Consider the following 16711-nt stretch of genomic DNA (forward strand, 5'->3'; position numbering starts at 1 on the left):
TTAACCTTTGTAACATTTCTGTAGCATGTTTTCTCCATTCCAAAATGCAGGGGGTGTCTCAAGTACAACCAGTTAGCGTAGCTAGTAAATATTAGTTCACTGTGTGACCAGAAAAAATCCTGTAATCTTGATGTGGCATGTGGCAGAATACAGACTGTCTGGAACCAACCATGTGTTTGGATTCCAGCATTTTGCACCTTCAGATGACAACCTAAATCCTGTATTTAAACTACCAGACCATTCTCAGACAACTGCAGGTTTTATTGAGGTTTCATAATTGTTACAAAAAAATCTTAATTAACTTTCATGTTGTGAGTTCTTGGCTTCTGTCTCAGTTCTGTTGAAAAAAAGAAAAAAAAAATAAGCCTCCCATTAGTAAAGAGATATTTGTTCATAGTCAATGCTAGTCAATTTCAACTGAAGTTTGAGACTCACAGCTGGGCACTCTATTGTGCCACTGTTGATGTCGTCAATGACATCATGAGGATGTCTGCCATCGATATTGCAGCCAACAGACTGAGCAGTTCCTAGAATCTCCTTAATGGTTCCTGTAACAGAGAGACTACATCTTAGCCCCACCCCACAACACAGTGGTGTGACATAGACCAAGCCTGACTTGCTTTCAGAGTTCAGCTTTTTCCATTAGAAGAATATGGGGGGGGAGTGGGAGAGGGAGGGAGGGAAGTGCCCCTGCTAGGTATGTTGGTAGCAGCAATCAGTGACTTATGACAGCATGTTACTTCCTGTGCACATCTCCCACCTGGTGGAAGTCTTAAATTCCGAAGTGTTTGATGAATGCGTGCAAGGAGGCTTGGCATGTGTTATATGGGATGCTCCTGGGGTCCAGTGACCCCTAAAAAATGGAGGTGCAGACCCCTGTGGAAATCTTAGGCATAGTCTGGGGATCGCCAGGGATTGATGGAATCACAGGTTGAAAGCTACTGCCCTATGCCATTTTTCTACCTATACAAGCCATAACCTCCATTCTCAGAGGTCTGCAAGGTGCATTAGCAGGATTCACAGCTGAGGGGCTAATGAGCAGATCCTGGAATGTGGGTCTCCTGCATGAGTGCAGAGCATTGACATACCCAGGAGATAACCTAGAAAGGTCACTGATGTTTCAGGACAGACAGGAAGGTACATGGAACCTTCCAGAAGGACATTCACAAGTTCCCTTGGGGGGGAGGGATAGCTCAGTGGTTTGAGCATTGGCCTGCTAAACCCAGGGTTGTGAGTTCAATCCCTGAGGGGGCCACTTGGCGATCTGGGGCAAAAAAAAAAAAAAAAAAAAAAAAAAAAAAAAAAATCAGTAATTGGTCCTGCTAGTGAAGGCAGGGCCTGGACTCGATCTTTCAAGGTCCCTTCCAGTTCTAGGAGATGGGATATCTCCATTAATAATCCCCCTTAATAGCTGACTTGGCTGAATGTAAGACAGGCCTGTTACTAAATGGGTCTGACCAACTTCTAAGACTAAGGTATCTTGAGAAACTGAACCAGATATGCAAGCTACTCAAGAGGATTTATATTGTACTTTAGGAAGCTAGGTAATGCCCAGGTACCTGTCAGCAGAGGACCAGTTAGTCCCCTTTGGGAACAGACTGCACTGTGACAGGGTCAGAAGTATGGGGGAAAAAAACATGTTCTGCCTCTGCCAGCTTGACTGTCCAATGCTCTGAAACTACCACTTCACACCAGGAGTATTGTAAGTGAAAACCTACAGCAGAGGCTGAAGTTGCTGGCATGGAGCCCAGAGCTGCACTGTAGGCCAGCTAGTGGGTAGAAGAGCAGGATGAGGGCCTCTGCAGCCCATCTGAGTTCAGAAGGCAGAGCTGGTTCAGGCACTCAGGACCAGCCTATGGCAGCCACCACATTAGTAACCCACTAGCAGCATACTGCTCTTACCAGACAGCTCCCGGGCCAAGGACCTGTGCCTCATCTGGCGTGCGATGTTTACTATCTCATCAAAGCTGACACTGCCACTGTGTTTAACTGTGAACAAAATCAAACCACCCCTGAGTTCTCTGAAAAGTATTAACCAAATCAGTTCAACTTCTCAGCCCTGGGAGTGGAGAGGGTAGGGGGATAATACACCAGCACACTCATTCCTTATGAGGTCTTGGTTTTATCATCGGGTGTTCCCAGACTTTGGCACAGAGTTACCCACAGAGAGAATAACCCTGTTTCCTAAGCTGGCGTTTTCTATCAGCTCACCACTGGATTGTACCAGCCACTTCATACTAGACAGGTACAGTGGCAGGTGGCTGTTTTACTCAAGTTTTAGACAAGTCAATCTCCAGCTAGTCCAGGGGTTCTCAAACTGGGCATTGTGACACCTCAAGGGGTCACGAGCTGTAGGCTCCAAACCCTGCTTTGCTTCCAGCGTTTATAATAGCATTAAATATAAAAATGTGTTTTTAATTTGTTAAGGGGGGGTGTCACACCCAAGAGGTTTGCTGTGTGAAAGGGGTCACCAATACAAAAGTTTGAGAACCATTGAGCGGGTCATACAAGTACATCATCCACAGGCAGATCATTTCAATTCCTTGCATCCTAGGGAGTAATTTTCCCTTCAGATAGATTTGGATTGTACTTCTGTGCTTTGCAGGTTGGAATCTCGAAGTGTTTCACAACATTAATGAAGACCCACAATCCCCTACAAGGTTGGCAAATATTCCCATTTTGCAGAGGAGTAAACTGGAGGCAGGCAAGTTAAGTGACAGCCAGCCAGATCTGGGCTGGCTGGATGCACCACTTAGCACTAGTAACCAATGGAAGTTAGCAAAACGGAAATCTTAGGGGGCAGGGATAGCTCAGTGGTTTGAGCATTGGGCCTGCTAAACCCAGGCTTGTGAGCTTAATCCTTGAGGGGGCCACATGGAGATCTGGGTCAAAATCAGTACTTGGTCCTGCTAGTGAAGGCAAGGGGCTGGACTCAATGACCTTTCAGGGTCCCTTCCAGTTCTATGAAATAGGTATCTCTATATATTATATTATTATTATAAATTAATCTTACTGTTCTTCTGTTTCTTCCTGTCACGAGGAGGCTCCTTGAGGGCTTTGATGATTAGAGCAGAGGCAGAAGGGACAACCTCAATCTAAATGGGGGAGAGGCACATGTTTTCTTTAGGAGATACTGAGGTCAGAAAGCAAAGGCAGAATCCTTGACAGAAGAACTAGTCAGTCTCAGGACAGAGCTAACTAAACACATCCTCTGACTCACACAGAATTGTAATTAACCTAAATACATTGTATTTACTAGAAAATAATTACAATCACCCTCCCACCTGTGTGTACTGGACATGCCTGTTACTATTCTTCTCTATGGAAAGACGCGTGACTCAATGTTCCCAGCCTTTCGGCACAGAGCTCTCCACAAACAGAATAGCCCTGCTTCCTAAGCTGGGGATTCCTCTCAGCTCACCACTGGAGTACACCAGTCACTTCAGTACAAGACAGGTATGGTGGTAGGTGGCTACAAGTATACTAAAGAGCCGTTGGAATATTTTGGTTTGGCACAGTGTTCCCCTGGTCTAAAAACTTGCTCTCCACCTCCCACCTCCAGTATTTATCAGTCAAAGGTTACACCTGAAATACTCTCTCAATGGTCTTGGAACCATGACAACACTAATATGATACCAACCCTGGCAGACCGATGAACCCATTTGTTTCTCTCCGCTCTGTTGTCATTAACCTTGATGGTCAGTTTGATGCCTGCTCTTGACTCAGACACACACAGCTATTTCTGAGCACAGTGAAAAACACAGCACCGTCGGTCTAGACAGCCCTGAATTACACACTGAAATGCAGCCGCCTCTGGATGGTGGGCCAGAGGCAGTTCTGGTCTTGGATACTCCCCAGCTCTTCAGAGCCTACAGAGATTAGGAAGGACTTTGTTTTTAAGGTCTTGTCCAGGAGACCCCCACACAGTAAACTGCATGGAACTCATTTTATCTACCTCGAAAGGATGAAGGGCTGAGTCGACCCTGCCGGGATTGACATTTGTGGTTCCAGCTAATCCAGGTGTTTCAAGCCTGGCGCTTCTACCACTAAGCCATCCCTTCTGGCGTTTAGTACCTGAGCTTGCCTGTTCTGGATAGTGAGTTTCACTGTGATCCTCAGCCCCTTCCAGTCACCTGTTGCCTTGGCGATGTCATCACCAACCTTTTTGGGAGACTGAAGACAAGAACAAGCATTTAATTGACTTTTTCTCTTCAGAATGACATTTTCCAACACACTCATTTATTTGAGCTCTTGTATTATGTTGTACACTTCATGCCCTGTACCTGGAGTTATTTTTATTGTTGTATTTGAAAGATTCCCCTCTTGCCAAACAGCCAGCTAAATTCACTGATGTAAGCAAATACAAACCCTCCTGTGTATCTCTGCAATCTCATGGAGAGAGAAATGCCTCAGCAGAGCAAGCCACAAACCCAGAAGTGCCAGCAGGGACTGCTGGACACACATTAGACAGCTTTCGGCAGCTTTTCCTCTGCCCTGACTGGCCATTTGCACCAGGCCCCTCCAACCCTCAGGCCTTGGCTACACTGGCGCTGTACAGCGCTGCAACTTGCTGCGCTCAGGGGTGTGAAAACGCCCCCCCCCCCCGAAGTGCAGCGCTGTAAAGCTCCAGTGTAATCAGCGCCTGCAGCGCTGCGAGCTATTCCCCTCGGAGAGGCGGAGCACGTACAGCGCTGCGAGCTATTCCCCTCGGAGAGGCGGAGCACATACAGCGCTGCGAGCTATTCCCCTCGGAGAGGCGGAGCACATACAGCGCTGCGAGCTATTCCCCTCGGAGAGGCGGAGCACGTACAGCGCTGCGAGCTATTCCCCTCGGAGAGGCGGAGCACGTACAGCGCTGCGAGCTATTCCCCTCGGAGAGGCGGAGCACGTACAGCGCTGCGAGCTATTCCCCTCGGAGAGGCGGAGCACGTACAGCGCTGCGAGCTATTCCCCTCGGAGAGGCGGAGCACGTACAGCGCTGCGAGCTATTCCCCTCGGAGAGGCGGAGTACATACAGCGCTGCGAGCTATTCCCCTCGGAGAGGCGGAGCACATACAGCGCTGCGAGCTATTCCCCTCGGAGAGGCGGAGCACGTACAGCGCTGCGAGCTATTCCCCTCGGAGAGGCGGAGCACGTACAGCGCTGCGAGCTATTCCCCTCGGAGAGGCGGAGCACGTACAGCGCTGCGAGCTATTCCCCTCGGAGAGGCGGAGCACGTACAGCGCTGCGAGCTATTCCCCTCGGAGAGGCGGAGCACGTACAGCGCTGCGAGCTATTCCCCTCGGAGAGGCGGAGCACGTACAGCGCTGCGAGCTATTCCCCTCGGAGAGGCGGAGCACGTACAGCGCTGCGAGCTATTCCCCTCGGAGAGGCGGAGCACGTACAGCGCTGCGAGCTATTCCCCTCGGAGAGGCGGAGCACGTACAGCGCTGCGAGCTATTCCCCTCGGAGAGGCGGAGCACGTACAGCGCTGCGAGCTATTCCCCTCGGAGAGGCGGAGCACGTACAGCGCTGCGAGCTATTCCCCTCGGAGAGGCGGAGCACGTACAGCGCTGCGAGCTATTCCCCTCGGAGAGGCGGAGCACGTACAGCGCTGCGAGCTATTCCCCTCGGAGAGGCGGAGCACGTACAGCGCTGCGAGCTATTCCCCTCGGAGAGGCGGAGCACGTACAGCGCTGCGAGCTATTCCCCTCGGAGAGGCGGAGCACGTACAGCGCTGCGAGCTATTCCCCTCGGAGAGGCGGAGCACGTACAGCGCTGCGAGCTATTCCCCTCGGAGAGGCGGAGCACGTACAGCGCTGCGAGCTATTCCCCTCGGAGAGGCGGAGCACGTACAGCGCTGCGAGCTATTCCCCTCGGAGAGGCGGAGTACGTACAGCGCTGCGAGCTATTCCCCTCGGAGAGACGGAGTACGTACAGCGCTGTGAGAACTCTCGCAGCGCTGGTGGCGTGACTACACTTGCGCTTCACAGCGCTGCCGCGGCAGTGCTGTGAATTCCCAAGTGGAGCCAAGGCCTGAGTCATTCCCCATCACACTTCTCACTCCCTTCAATGGCCTTTTTATTTTGCTAATCTTCCTCCCCTCCCCCCTCAAAAACCCCAGCTCAATATCACAGCCCCCTCACACACAGGGAGGTACACTAACATGTTCACACACTACACCCAAAGAGATACAATAGTCCAGTTATACAAAAACAATGCTAAATTCAATTTCTTGCACATTTGCTCTCAGCCCAATCACAAGTATCAAACTCACATCTATGACAAACCCTACAGCATTTTAGAAGAGCCAACGCTTTTTATGTAGAGCAATTTTCATGCACTGAGAGTAGCTGAACACTTTACAGAGACTGCTAAGGAAGTAAACAGAATTCCTAGCTAAAAGGGAAGTGGGTACACTGGATTCCTGTAGTTAAAGAGGCAATCGACTCAGTCTAGCTCAGGACTCACACATAGTTAGATTTCAGCTCATGGCTATTCTGCAGTGGGGTTTTAGAGGTTCACGTTGGGACAAAAATCTCTAGCTTAGACTAAAGTAATTTAACCCTAATTATACCCTTTTAATAGATTAGCCATCCAGGTATCAGTTACAGCAGCATCTGTTTTAATACCGTGAGCTACATATAGCAACATCTTTCCCAGCACTACTTACCAAACCCAAAGGGCCGATTTTAGGTGCCAGCGCAGAAGTGGCACCGACCTCCCCGCCAGTGCATCTCAGGAACACTACGGTAAAAGCAATACGGAGAGGTCAGGGAGCTCACACAGCCCGCGGTCGCTTGTAAGGCTTTGCTATAGCCACCTGCACCCACTAACGAACCCAAACGCAGCACGGGCAGCCTGAGCTGCCCACGGAGAACAGCAGCCACGTGGCACCAGGGCCGTAGCCCAGGCCCCAGCCAGGCGGCAGCTGCGCAGGGGACACCGGCTGGCCGTGTCTCATCAGGCGGGAGGGGATCGGCTGTAACGCTGCACAGCCCCCGGCTGACCGGGGCGCGCTCAGGACCCAGGCCGGGCACCGGCAAAGCAGAGCGCGCCAGGCCGCCCCACGTCAGACAGCAGCGGAGAACACCTCCGGGAGCGCCGCGCTCTGCTCCCCGCCCGGGCACAGCGGCCCCAGAGCCTGCATCTCCCGCCCCCCCCCCAACGTACCGACTTTGATCTCGTTGGGGTCGAACTTGGGCGGCATGGTGGCGGCGGGCCCGAGCCAGATGGAGCCGGATCGGGGGCGCGAGACACAGGCAACTTCCCGTCACCGCCCGGCCTAGGATAGCGCGCACAAGAGACCGGAACCGCCTCCGATCGCGCAACATATACTAGCCGAGATCTCGCGAGACACATGCAAGCCACACCCTGGCCACCATGTTAGCTGTGGGCAAGAGCCCCCAGGAGGGCGGGGGAGCTCACCCGCCATGTTGTGTGTGGGCAAGGCCCCCAGAGGCGAGCTAGCCGCCATGTTAGGTGTGGGCAAAGGCCCCAGCAAGGAGGTTTTAGTCGCCGTATCAGGTGTGGGCACAGAACTCCGCGGAGGGAGAGGCCCAGCCGCCATGTTATCTGTGGGCAAGGCCCCCAAGGAGGGAAGGCCAAGCGGGGGCCTAGGTCTCTCCCCTTCCCTCACATCAGGCCCTGGTTCCTAGCGAGGAACGGGTGGGTCGCACGATAACAAATCCCCCGTCTAGCTGCAGGTCCCTATGACTTCGCATCGTGGAGTGGCTCGCTGTGTAAGCACAGCCCTCGCCAGGCCCAAGCGAATGGGACGCTCTGGCCTCTCTTGTGGCTCATCTCTATGGCGGGTAGGTTAGGTCATGTGACCCCGCAGCCGAGGGGGCGGGGCACCCGGAAGTCCCTATTATGACAGCGGAACGTGGTGAGTAAGGGAGCGAGATCGGGCATGAGGTAAGTCCGCCTGGGGCGATGCCTGGGGGCGGGGAGAGGCTGTCTGTGGGGCTCCCCGCCGCCTCTGGCTGTAGCCGGCTGGGGCTCCTGGCGTTGCCCCGGGCTCGCTGAGGCTGGGCTGGCTGTACCACCGCGCAGGTTGCCAAGGTCCCGTGGGGCTCCCCCGCCAGAGGTTTCCGTGACAAGCTGGGGGGAGGGCTCCCCCTCCCGGCCCCGCTGTTCGGCCTGAGCTGGGAGGGGAGCGGCTGGTTGCCTTGGCGTTGCCCCCTCTTTCAAACTGCCCGTCAGCCTCCCGTCCTCTCCGTCCTGGCGAAGGCCCCTTCCTGCCTCTGATGGGTTCTGCACCCAGGGGAGATTCTGGCTGCACAGCTGAGTGGCTGGCTCGGGGCTTGTCAGTATCTTCAGAGACAGGCTGGCACAGTCACCCTTTGCACATCGCAGGTGATATAAGGTACATGATAAAAGAAGTGTATCACAAGGCCGTGCAACTTAGCATGCTCACAGGTGTGATGTGCAAATAATACCCAGAAAACTGTTACAAGAACATTATTAAAAAGAAGAACAGGAGTACTTGTGGCACCTTAGAGACTAACAAATTTATTAGAGCATAAGCTTTCGTGGACTACAGCCCACTTCTTCGGATGGGCTGTAGTCCACGAAAGCTTATGCTCTAATAAATTTGTTAGTCTCTAAGGTGCCACAAGTACTCCTGTTCTTCTTTTTGCGGATACAGACTAACACGGCTGTTATTCTGAAAAAAGAACATTATTAAAGGTTTGAAGTTCAGGCATGATTCAAAGTTAGGAAATGCCAGTATTCAGACTGGAAATAAGGTGTAAATGTTTAACAGTGAGGGTAATTAACCACTGGTGCAACTTACTAAGGGTTGTGGTTGATTCTCCATCGCTGACCATTTTTAAATCAAGACTGGCTATTTTTCTAAAAGATCTGCTCTAGGAATTATTTTGGGGCAGGTCTGTGTTGTATAGAAAGTCAGACTAGTTAATCACAATGGTCCCTGCTGGCCTTGGAATGTATGAAAGAGTGCTTGTGAAACCTTAAATCAACCTCCTTGTGTGTATGTATGATACAGTCTGTAATTACATGGTCATATGGTATTTGACATATTGACACCCACATGTGTCATCAGTGTGGTTAGAACCTTTAGATCCACCACATAGACCTCGGCCACTTGAGCTAATGGAGTAACTGATAGCAGGTTGTGCACTGGAGGAGAATAAGAACATAAGAATGGTCATGCTTAGGGTTACCATACATCCGGATTTTCCCGGACATGTCCGGCTTTTTGGGCTCCAAATCCCCTTCCGGGGGGAAATCCCAAAAAGCCAGACATGTCCGGGAAAATCGGGACATGCGGGGCCGGCGGTGCGGGTGCTCGGGGGGCGGGCCGGTAGTCGGCGGTGCTGAGCCTGGGGCTCGGGGGGGCGGGCCGGCGGTCGGCGGTGCCGAACCTGGGGCTCGGGGGGCGGGTCGGCGGTGCCGAGCCGGGGGCTCGGGGGGCGGGCCGGCTGTTGGCGGTGCCGAGCCGGGGGCTCGGGGGCCGGGCCGGCAGTGTGGCCGGCACCCCAGGGCCCGAGCTGACCCAGGCTGGAGATGCTGGGGGGGCCAGACTGGGCCGCGCCTCCTCCCCCCACACCCCCCTTACCTGCTTCAGGCTTCCCGTGAATCAAATGTTCGCGGGAAGCAGGGGAGGGGGTGGAGACTTTGGGGAAGGGGCGGAGTTGGGGCGGGGGCGGGGCCCCGTGGAGTGTCCTCCTTTTGGAGGCACAAAATATGGTAACCCTAGTCATACTGGGTGAGACCAATGGTCCATCTAGCCCACTATCCTGTCTTCCAGCAATGGCCTAGTGCCAAGTGCTTCAGAAGGAATGACCAGATTGGGCAATCGAGTGATCCATCCCTTGTTGTCCACTCCCAACTTCTGGCAGAGGGTAGGAACACTCAGAGCATGGGGTTGCATCCCTGACTGTTCTGGGTAATAGCCATTGATGGACCTATCCTCCATGAACTTATCTAATTATTTTTTGAATCCTGTTGTGGTTTTGGCCTTCACAACATCCCCTGGCAACAAGTTCCACAGGTTGACTGTGTTGTGTGAAAAAGTACTTCCTTTTGTTTGTTTTAAAACTGCTCCCTTTTAATTTCATTGGATGAACCCTGGTTCTTATGTTATGTGAAGGAGTAAATAACACTTTCTTATTCACTTTTCCCACACCAGTCAAGATTTTATAGACCTTTCCACATGTTTGTTGACCCCCTCAAAGAATTCTAATAGATTGGTGAGGCATGATTTCCCTTTATAAAAGCCATAGTAACTGTTCTCCAACAAATTGTATTCATCTATGTGTCTGATCATTCTGTTCTTTACTATAGTTTCAACCAGTTTGCCTGGTACTGAAGCTAGGCTTACCGGCCTATAATTGCCGGGATTGCCTCTGGAGCCTTTTTTTAAAAATTGGCGTCACGTTAGCTATCTTCCAGTCATCTGGTACAGAAGCTGATTTAAATGATAGGTTACCACAGTTAGTGGTCTTCATGTGATCTGAGTGTTCCACCCATCCAACTGGCTCCCAGCCTTTCCACCCTCTGTTTTCTTCATTGGCTCTCAGTTCCATTTTCCTCTCCATCCCCACCCACCTCCATCTCAGTCCCAGTCTCCTTGTGCATCCAATTCCAGCCTATCCTCCCCACACCAGCTCCACGCCTTCTTGCCCAGCCAGCCTCCCTGCCAAACTAGTCCTAGCCTCCCCTTCCTTCCTGACTCTCAGTCTAGCTCCTTGCCCAGCCAGTTCTAGTCTCTCCTTAACTTCCTATCACAATCTGTTCCCCACCCAGTCCCAGTCTCACCAGACTCCTTGCCCCAGTCGACTCCTTTCCCACCCCCATGGTCCAGCTTTTGTCCCTTCTGTATTTGGATCCTCCACACAGCCTGGGTGCCAGCGAGGTGGTGGTGTCTCTGAGAACACTCTGAGGACACTGAGAGCTCCGTGCTCTCAGTTCCAGTGACCTGTTCCGCCCCAGTCTGGAGCAGTAAAGTCCAGTTTTTCCACTGTAGCCCTGGATTGGCGCATGCTCAGTCACTTTGTGGGGATGGCCCAAGCGCAATCTGGTCACAGGTAGAAGTTGTGAGAGGATGGCACATGTTTAACCTATGTGAATTGTGATTTTTTTCAAAAGGCTTATAACTCAGCCATGTTTGGGTGGATTTTCACACGGAAGACAAAAAGCCTTTGGGTCAGCAATGTGCCATCTCCTTGCTGAATGTCACCAGCTCCAAAGCATGAGGGCACTAGAGCATGTCAAAAGATCGCCAGATTTTTTTTTAAACATTGCAAAAGGACTTATTTTTCCCTAGCATTGTTCTTGGAAATGGCTGAACCATTTTGGCTGAAATTTTTGAAAATAATTCAGTCTGTGACAGACACCTGGCATGGAGAACTTTACCTTAAATGTTTGAAATCTGGCAAAGTTATAAACAATTGAAAATAGAGTGTTATAATGGGATGTGTCAGGCAACATTAATAGGCAGTACTACCAGCCCACCAATAATATAGTGATGAGATAGCTTTCATGTACACAGCACCTATGGAAAAATGATAGTCATGTAATACGTTCTGTTTATCATGCACCCCGGTCATGTGCTGTGTGCCAGCTAACCCACATCTGTTGGATGACTTCCTGAATTTCTGAGCAGTTTCCAAGCAGCTGCCATTTAAAGGACCCAATTTGCCAGACAACCGGTTGAAATTTCTCCTTCTAAACTGCCCTTCACAGCAATCTTCAGTCTTGGACTAGTGAAAGGCCCTGAACATTGTATCAGTTTAGAAACCTAAAATCTTGCAAACACTTTTACAGTGTTTGACATATATAAAATATATGTGGGGATACAGTAGGCATTAAGAAACCCTGCCTTCCCTGACTCACTTGTGCCTTCACTGCTTGTGAGTTATGCAGCTACCCCAACATCAGCCAATAAAACCTTTGTAATGGACCAGTAACGTTGTGTATTGTGTGTGTAAATTTCTACGTAGAGTATCATTTTATAAAGCATTAGGAGCCATTCAAACAGCCAGATCTGGATTGGCTGAATATTCCTAATTCTCTCATTCTGCATCTGGTGCTAGCTGCTCTTAGTTTAGTTCTGACTGCTGGACTTTTCCATTTTAAGGTTATTCTGAGGGAATGAAAGCTGCCATATTTTTCATGAACTAATGTCATTATTTTGTTGTTTATATTATAAATCTTAATAATGTCTGGTGCTGTGGTGCTCCCTCTGATGGGACTGTATCTGCCATGTGCATGTATAGCAGATAGTAATACATCAGTAATACATAGTTCCAGTCACAGCTCATCTGAGAAAGAACCATTCAGTTACTCTTTGCAACCCTGTATCCCAAAGCTCTTTGAGGTTTTTGGTACATTATCTCCAAATGGTAGTAACCCCCAGTACATGTTAGTTCATGCAGGCCTCATTTCTGAAGATAGGAATGGTCTTGGTGTACTACAACACTATCACCTTATTGCTATTGTTGCTACATGACTTGCGGTATTGTTTGCATAGTTGCTGGTTAATTCAGGATTGGCCAAATGTGTCCCACAGAGTCCATAATTCGGTGTAACAAGGCCACCTTAGTGTTTAATATGGCAAGACTGTCTGCAAAAACTACAGGTCGCAGCATCAATACTCAAGCTTGAGCTGAGAGGCTTGTCCTCCGGGCACTGCAGTTTGGAATTTATCGTCTCTGCAGCCCATGCCACTGCATATGACTAACTCGGTGGCAATCAACTCTGATTTTATGGGCAAAGTTTAGGTGCACTTGCGTTAACATAGGTCAGAATGAAAGTGATTATCTCTTGAAAAGTCTGCCAACTGAAAATGGGCTTTAAACTACTAGATGTTTTAAGCAAAAGTATTAGGTGATTAAATTGGAGAAGTATCCTACTTGGATTCTGTATTTCTGTCTAAAAAGCAAGTGCCTGAAAAGTATTATATTAGCACAAGGCAAAGGTGGGGTTTAAAAGCATAAAATAATCTACTGTAATGGCAGATACTGCCTGGATGCAAAATAAGCATCAAATTGGGCACTCTAATCCTTCTGCCAACATGGAGTCCCATTGATTTATGGGGATCATCTGGCAGAGTCAGAGCCTAAACAAAGACAAATGCAGAGATGATGATTTTCTCTTCTTTTTACTTAGAGTGAAATTCCTTAACACAGGCTCCCTGTCAACACCTGTTACATACACTCCCTGACTCTTCTGCCTTTGTTTACACTGATCGTTTTCTGCCACTGAGACAGATCTGGAGTGAAAAGCTAAAGATGCTGCTGTTCTTCCGTAAAAGGAAACCCAGTGATGAGGCCCGGAAGCGCCTTGAATACCAAATGTGCCTGGTAAGCTTTGGGGTGGTGCTTTTCCCTTTTCTGTATCACTCTTTTGGATAAGGGTGCTAAGTTGAACTCCCAACCACTGGTAACTACAGATTCTATGCCACTTTCACTACTAGGTGCTACTGCAGTGCAAATAATAATAATGAATGAAAGTCCAGGTGTTTACCTGCACTGTGATTTGGCCAGGACAGCTGGGGTAGATCCTCAACTGGTATAAGTTGTCATAGCTACATTGAAGTGAATGAAACTACAATGCTTTATACCAGCTGAGGGTCTGTCCCCTGGTTTATATTCTGCTTCCTTAAAACAATCCCCAGGTAGTTTTTTCACCACTTCTAAAAGTAGTTGTAGAGTGGTGCTGGCATAGGATGACTGCTATGTTGTACCCCAGAGGCTGCCACATTTCGGTAGCGGGAGATTGATTCCTATTTAAGCAGATAGCAAAGTGCTTCAGGATGAAAGGCCTTATGCACTGTATGAGGTGTAGCTGGTGTAACTGAGAAGAGATGAGTGGTTTTAGCCTTTTTTCCCTATTCATAATTTTAATCATTTAGAGACACTAACTAGCCAAAGGATCAAATGTTGCTTTGGATGTCTGCATCCAATGTGTGTATTTTAAACTAGTATGATGTATAAGCTCTGCCTCTCTAAGCACTTCCTGCTATCTTGCTCTGCACTAAAACCTTCGTTTAAAGCTGAATTTGGCCCCTGTATTTTCTGACACGTATCTGCATGACATCAGTTTCACTACCCGGGTTAATAACAGTAGTTACATCTAATTGTCTGGTGAAAACAGGAATGATTAAATATGTATTAATAACGCTACTCCCTGAAGTCATTACTTTGGAAATGATTAGACCCCCAAAATGTAATTTACCTTAGAAGCTGCAGAGGACTAGAAGAACTCTTCTTCCAACTGGTCATTGTATCTTTTAATAGCTCAGATGAGGATGCTGAGTGTTATGAAGAATTGCTCTTGTGACTTGCAGCTGCTTCTAATTCTTCCTAGTAACCCCAGCAGCCTGACCAGTGAAAGTGATGGTTTTCTTTGTGTCTGAACATTACCGTGATTCATTTGTTCAGAGTCCAATCAACTAATTGGACTGGCTTGGCAGTTGTTGTTAGCCTCTGTCGGGTTCCCAATCACAACTCCCTTTCACTTTTATGTTCATGTAAGCTGCCTTCATTTCAGTAGACTGTGTGAAATGAATTTGTGGGGAGGGGGTCTTTGGCTAGTTCCTAGTGGGACAGGTGTACATGTCACAAAATACTCAAAAATGGTCACTTATTGACAGTCTCAGCAGAGAGGCCAAGGACAGTGAACCTACCCTTTTACCCCAGATATGGTTGCACCATGTCAGGATTGGCATATTGGTGGGGCAGTAAAGGGGCAGCTTGCCTTGGGCATTGCTGGGACTTTACCTGTTCTGGAAATAAATGGGAACTTTGGTCTCCAGGGCTATCAATCTGTTTCTCCACCATCCCTAAAATTCATTCAAACTTTCACCTTCACCGATAAAGCTTAGATGGTGTTTGGAATTGACTTTTTGCTCCTTGAAACTTGTCTGAGGGGCCCCAATTCAGCAAGGTGCATAAGCACGATAGAGCTTTTGAGTCAGTAGGACTATTCACGAGTTTAAAGTTAGTCATGTACTTAAATATCCTCCTGGATCAGGGCCTAGGTGCTTATGCACTTGAAGACCCTGATCCATCCCCCCTTGAAGTGAGTGGTGAAACTCCTACTGCTTGTAGTGGTGCAGGGTCAGGCCCGAAGTGTGTCTCTGCTCTGGAAAAGTGTCAGTAAAACTAGCACTGTGGGGCCTGGTGTTTGTTGTCCCAGGATTATTGCCATAGTGGCTGTGCTTAGTCTCCAAGTGAAAGGATTTTTTTTCTAACTGCCATCCCGGTAGACTCAGTCTTGGCTCCTAGTCAAGCTTTACTCTTTCCATCCTATGAGCCTCACTAATAATAACAAGTTTGAGAGGCCAAGTTATGCTCACTGGTGCAACCTCATTATTGCCTTCAGTGATAGCAACAGGTTTACACAAGTGCTACTAACTGGAACATAACCGCTTTACACAAGAAGGAATGAATCCCAGCTCCCCTTTCAGCAGCTGAGTTAGCCCTGTAGCAGGAATAGAAAGCAGCAGCAATTACTTTTGTTCCTATAGATAGCAGAATCTGATTCTCAATGCACAAAGGGAGTAAGTCTGATGACTAAGAGGTGTCATTTTTACAGTAGTCCCTCTATGTAGTAGAGCCTCCCTCTCATTCATGGCATGATCTATTTCTCTCCAGTCCTAGAGAACCAGGAATTATGTCACTACACACTTTCATATGCTCTCTGTTAAAATCTTCTCGCACAAGTGACATCTCTGCTCTTGATACAAAATTCACTTTGCTGCTGCATGAGCAGGGCTGCGGGTATAACTATGGAATATACTTTGCATCTAATACTTGCCCTTGATTGTGGTGGCCATAACAAAGAGCTGTGATTAAATTTCTATGTTAGCAGGGTAGTTTAGCCAACAAGAGGCCACTTGTCTCTCTAAGCATTCTAAAGCTGCAGCACATATCTCTATCTCTTTCTCGCTCTGTAGGCAAAAGAAGCTGGTGCTGATGACATTCTTGATATATCTAAATGTGAACTCTCCGAGGTATGTGATTTGCAGAGTGAGGGGACCTGTCCAGCTCTCTCATTTCCTCCCAGTACTGAACTTCCGTCGTTATACTCTGATGAGTCTAGAGCAGTGGTCACCAACCGGTCGGTTGTGATCGACTGGTCGATCCTGGAGGATCTCCCAGTTGATTGTGATCTCCAGCTGCACAGCAGGGCTGCCTGCCTGTCCCGGACCCATGCCGCTTCCAGAAGCAGCCAGGGGGGTCGGGGGGCAGAGGTCTCCCTCCACCACACTGCTCTTGCCTGTAAGCATCGCACTCACAGTTCCCATTGGCTGGGAATGGGGAACTGTGGCCAATGGGAGCTGTGGGGGCAGTGCTTGCAGAGAGGGGCAGCGCCCAAAGCCACGTGCCGCCCGCCCCCTCCCCCTAGGGGCCGCAGGGGCGAATTGGCGCTTTCCAGGAGTGGCATGGGGCCGAGGTGGGCAGGGAGCCTGCCTTAGTGGCAGCCACACTGCATCGCCGACTGGGAGCTGCTGGAAGTAAGTGCTGCCCAGCGGGAGACCGCACCCCAACCTTCAGCCCCGAGCCCCCTCCTGCACCCCAAGCCCCAGTCCTGAGCCCCCTCCCGGAGCCAGCACCCCCATATCCCCTCCTGCAACCCGAACCCCCTCATGCACCCCAAGCCCCAGCCTTGAGCCCCCTCCCAGAGCCAGCTGCTTTAAGAAGAGAGAAAAATCCTAACTGCAAAGCAAGGCCCCTCTCCTAGCTTTGTCTTCTTCTAG

At 49.6% G+C, this 16711-nt stretch overlaps 2 protein-coding genes and 2 non-coding genes across 8 annotated transcripts in view; 1 reads left to right on the forward strand and 3 right to left on the reverse strand.

Moving 5' to 3' along the window:
• Positions 1 to 240: 240 nt before the first annotated feature.
• RPL12 (ribosomal protein L12) lies at positions 241 to 7295 on the reverse strand. Its single transcript, XM_054007931.1, has 7 exons — positions 7153 to 7295; positions 6653 to 6726; positions 4075 to 4173; positions 3014 to 3095; positions 1903 to 1989; positions 436 to 548; positions 241 to 337 (listed from the first exon to the last, which is right to left on the reverse strand). The coding sequence occupies exons 1-7, from the start codon at positions 7187 to 7189 to the stop codon at positions 332 to 334; spliced, it is 498 nt and encodes a 165-aa protein (XP_053863906.1). The 5' UTR covers positions 7190 to 7295; the 3' UTR covers positions 241 to 331.
• LOC128825455 (small nucleolar RNA SNORA65) lies at positions 2131 to 2258 on the reverse strand. The gene has a single exon (XR_008442673.1). It is a non-coding gene; the product is annotated as a small nucleolar RNA SNORA65 (small nucleolar RNA).
• On the reverse strand, positions 3340 to 3469 carry LOC128825456 (small nucleolar RNA SNORA65). Its single transcript, XR_008442674.1, has one exon. It is a non-coding gene; the product is annotated as a small nucleolar RNA SNORA65 (small nucleolar RNA).
• Positions 7296 to 7626: 331 nt separating the features above from the next.
• LRSAM1 (leucine rich repeat and sterile alpha motif containing 1) overlaps positions 7627 to 16711 on the forward strand; it is a 62690-nt gene continuing 53605 nt past the window's right edge. Inside the window, exons 1-3 of one of the 5 annotated variants that reach the window (XM_054007583.1) lie at positions 7627 to 7896; positions 13218 to 13310; positions 15908 to 15964. In XM_054007583.1, coding sequence (XP_053863558.1) covers positions 13239 to 13310; positions 15908 to 15964 — 129 coding nt within the window. In that variant the 5' untranslated portion in view covers positions 7627 to 7896; positions 13218 to 13238. Of the gene's footprint in view, positions 7897 to 8239; positions 8348 to 13116; positions 13311 to 15907; positions 15965 to 16711 lie in introns of those variants that run through there. The other 4 variants (XM_054007582.1, XM_054007585.1, XM_054007581.1 and 1 more) reach the window with 4 other exon arrangements.

Source organism: Malaclemys terrapin, chromosome 17 (genome assembly GCF_027887155.1).
Source record: "Malaclemys terrapin pileata isolate rMalTer1 chromosome 17, rMalTer1.hap1, whole genome shotgun sequence".
Classification (NCBI taxonomy): Eukaryota; Metazoa; Chordata; order Testudines; family Emydidae; genus Malaclemys; species Malaclemys terrapin.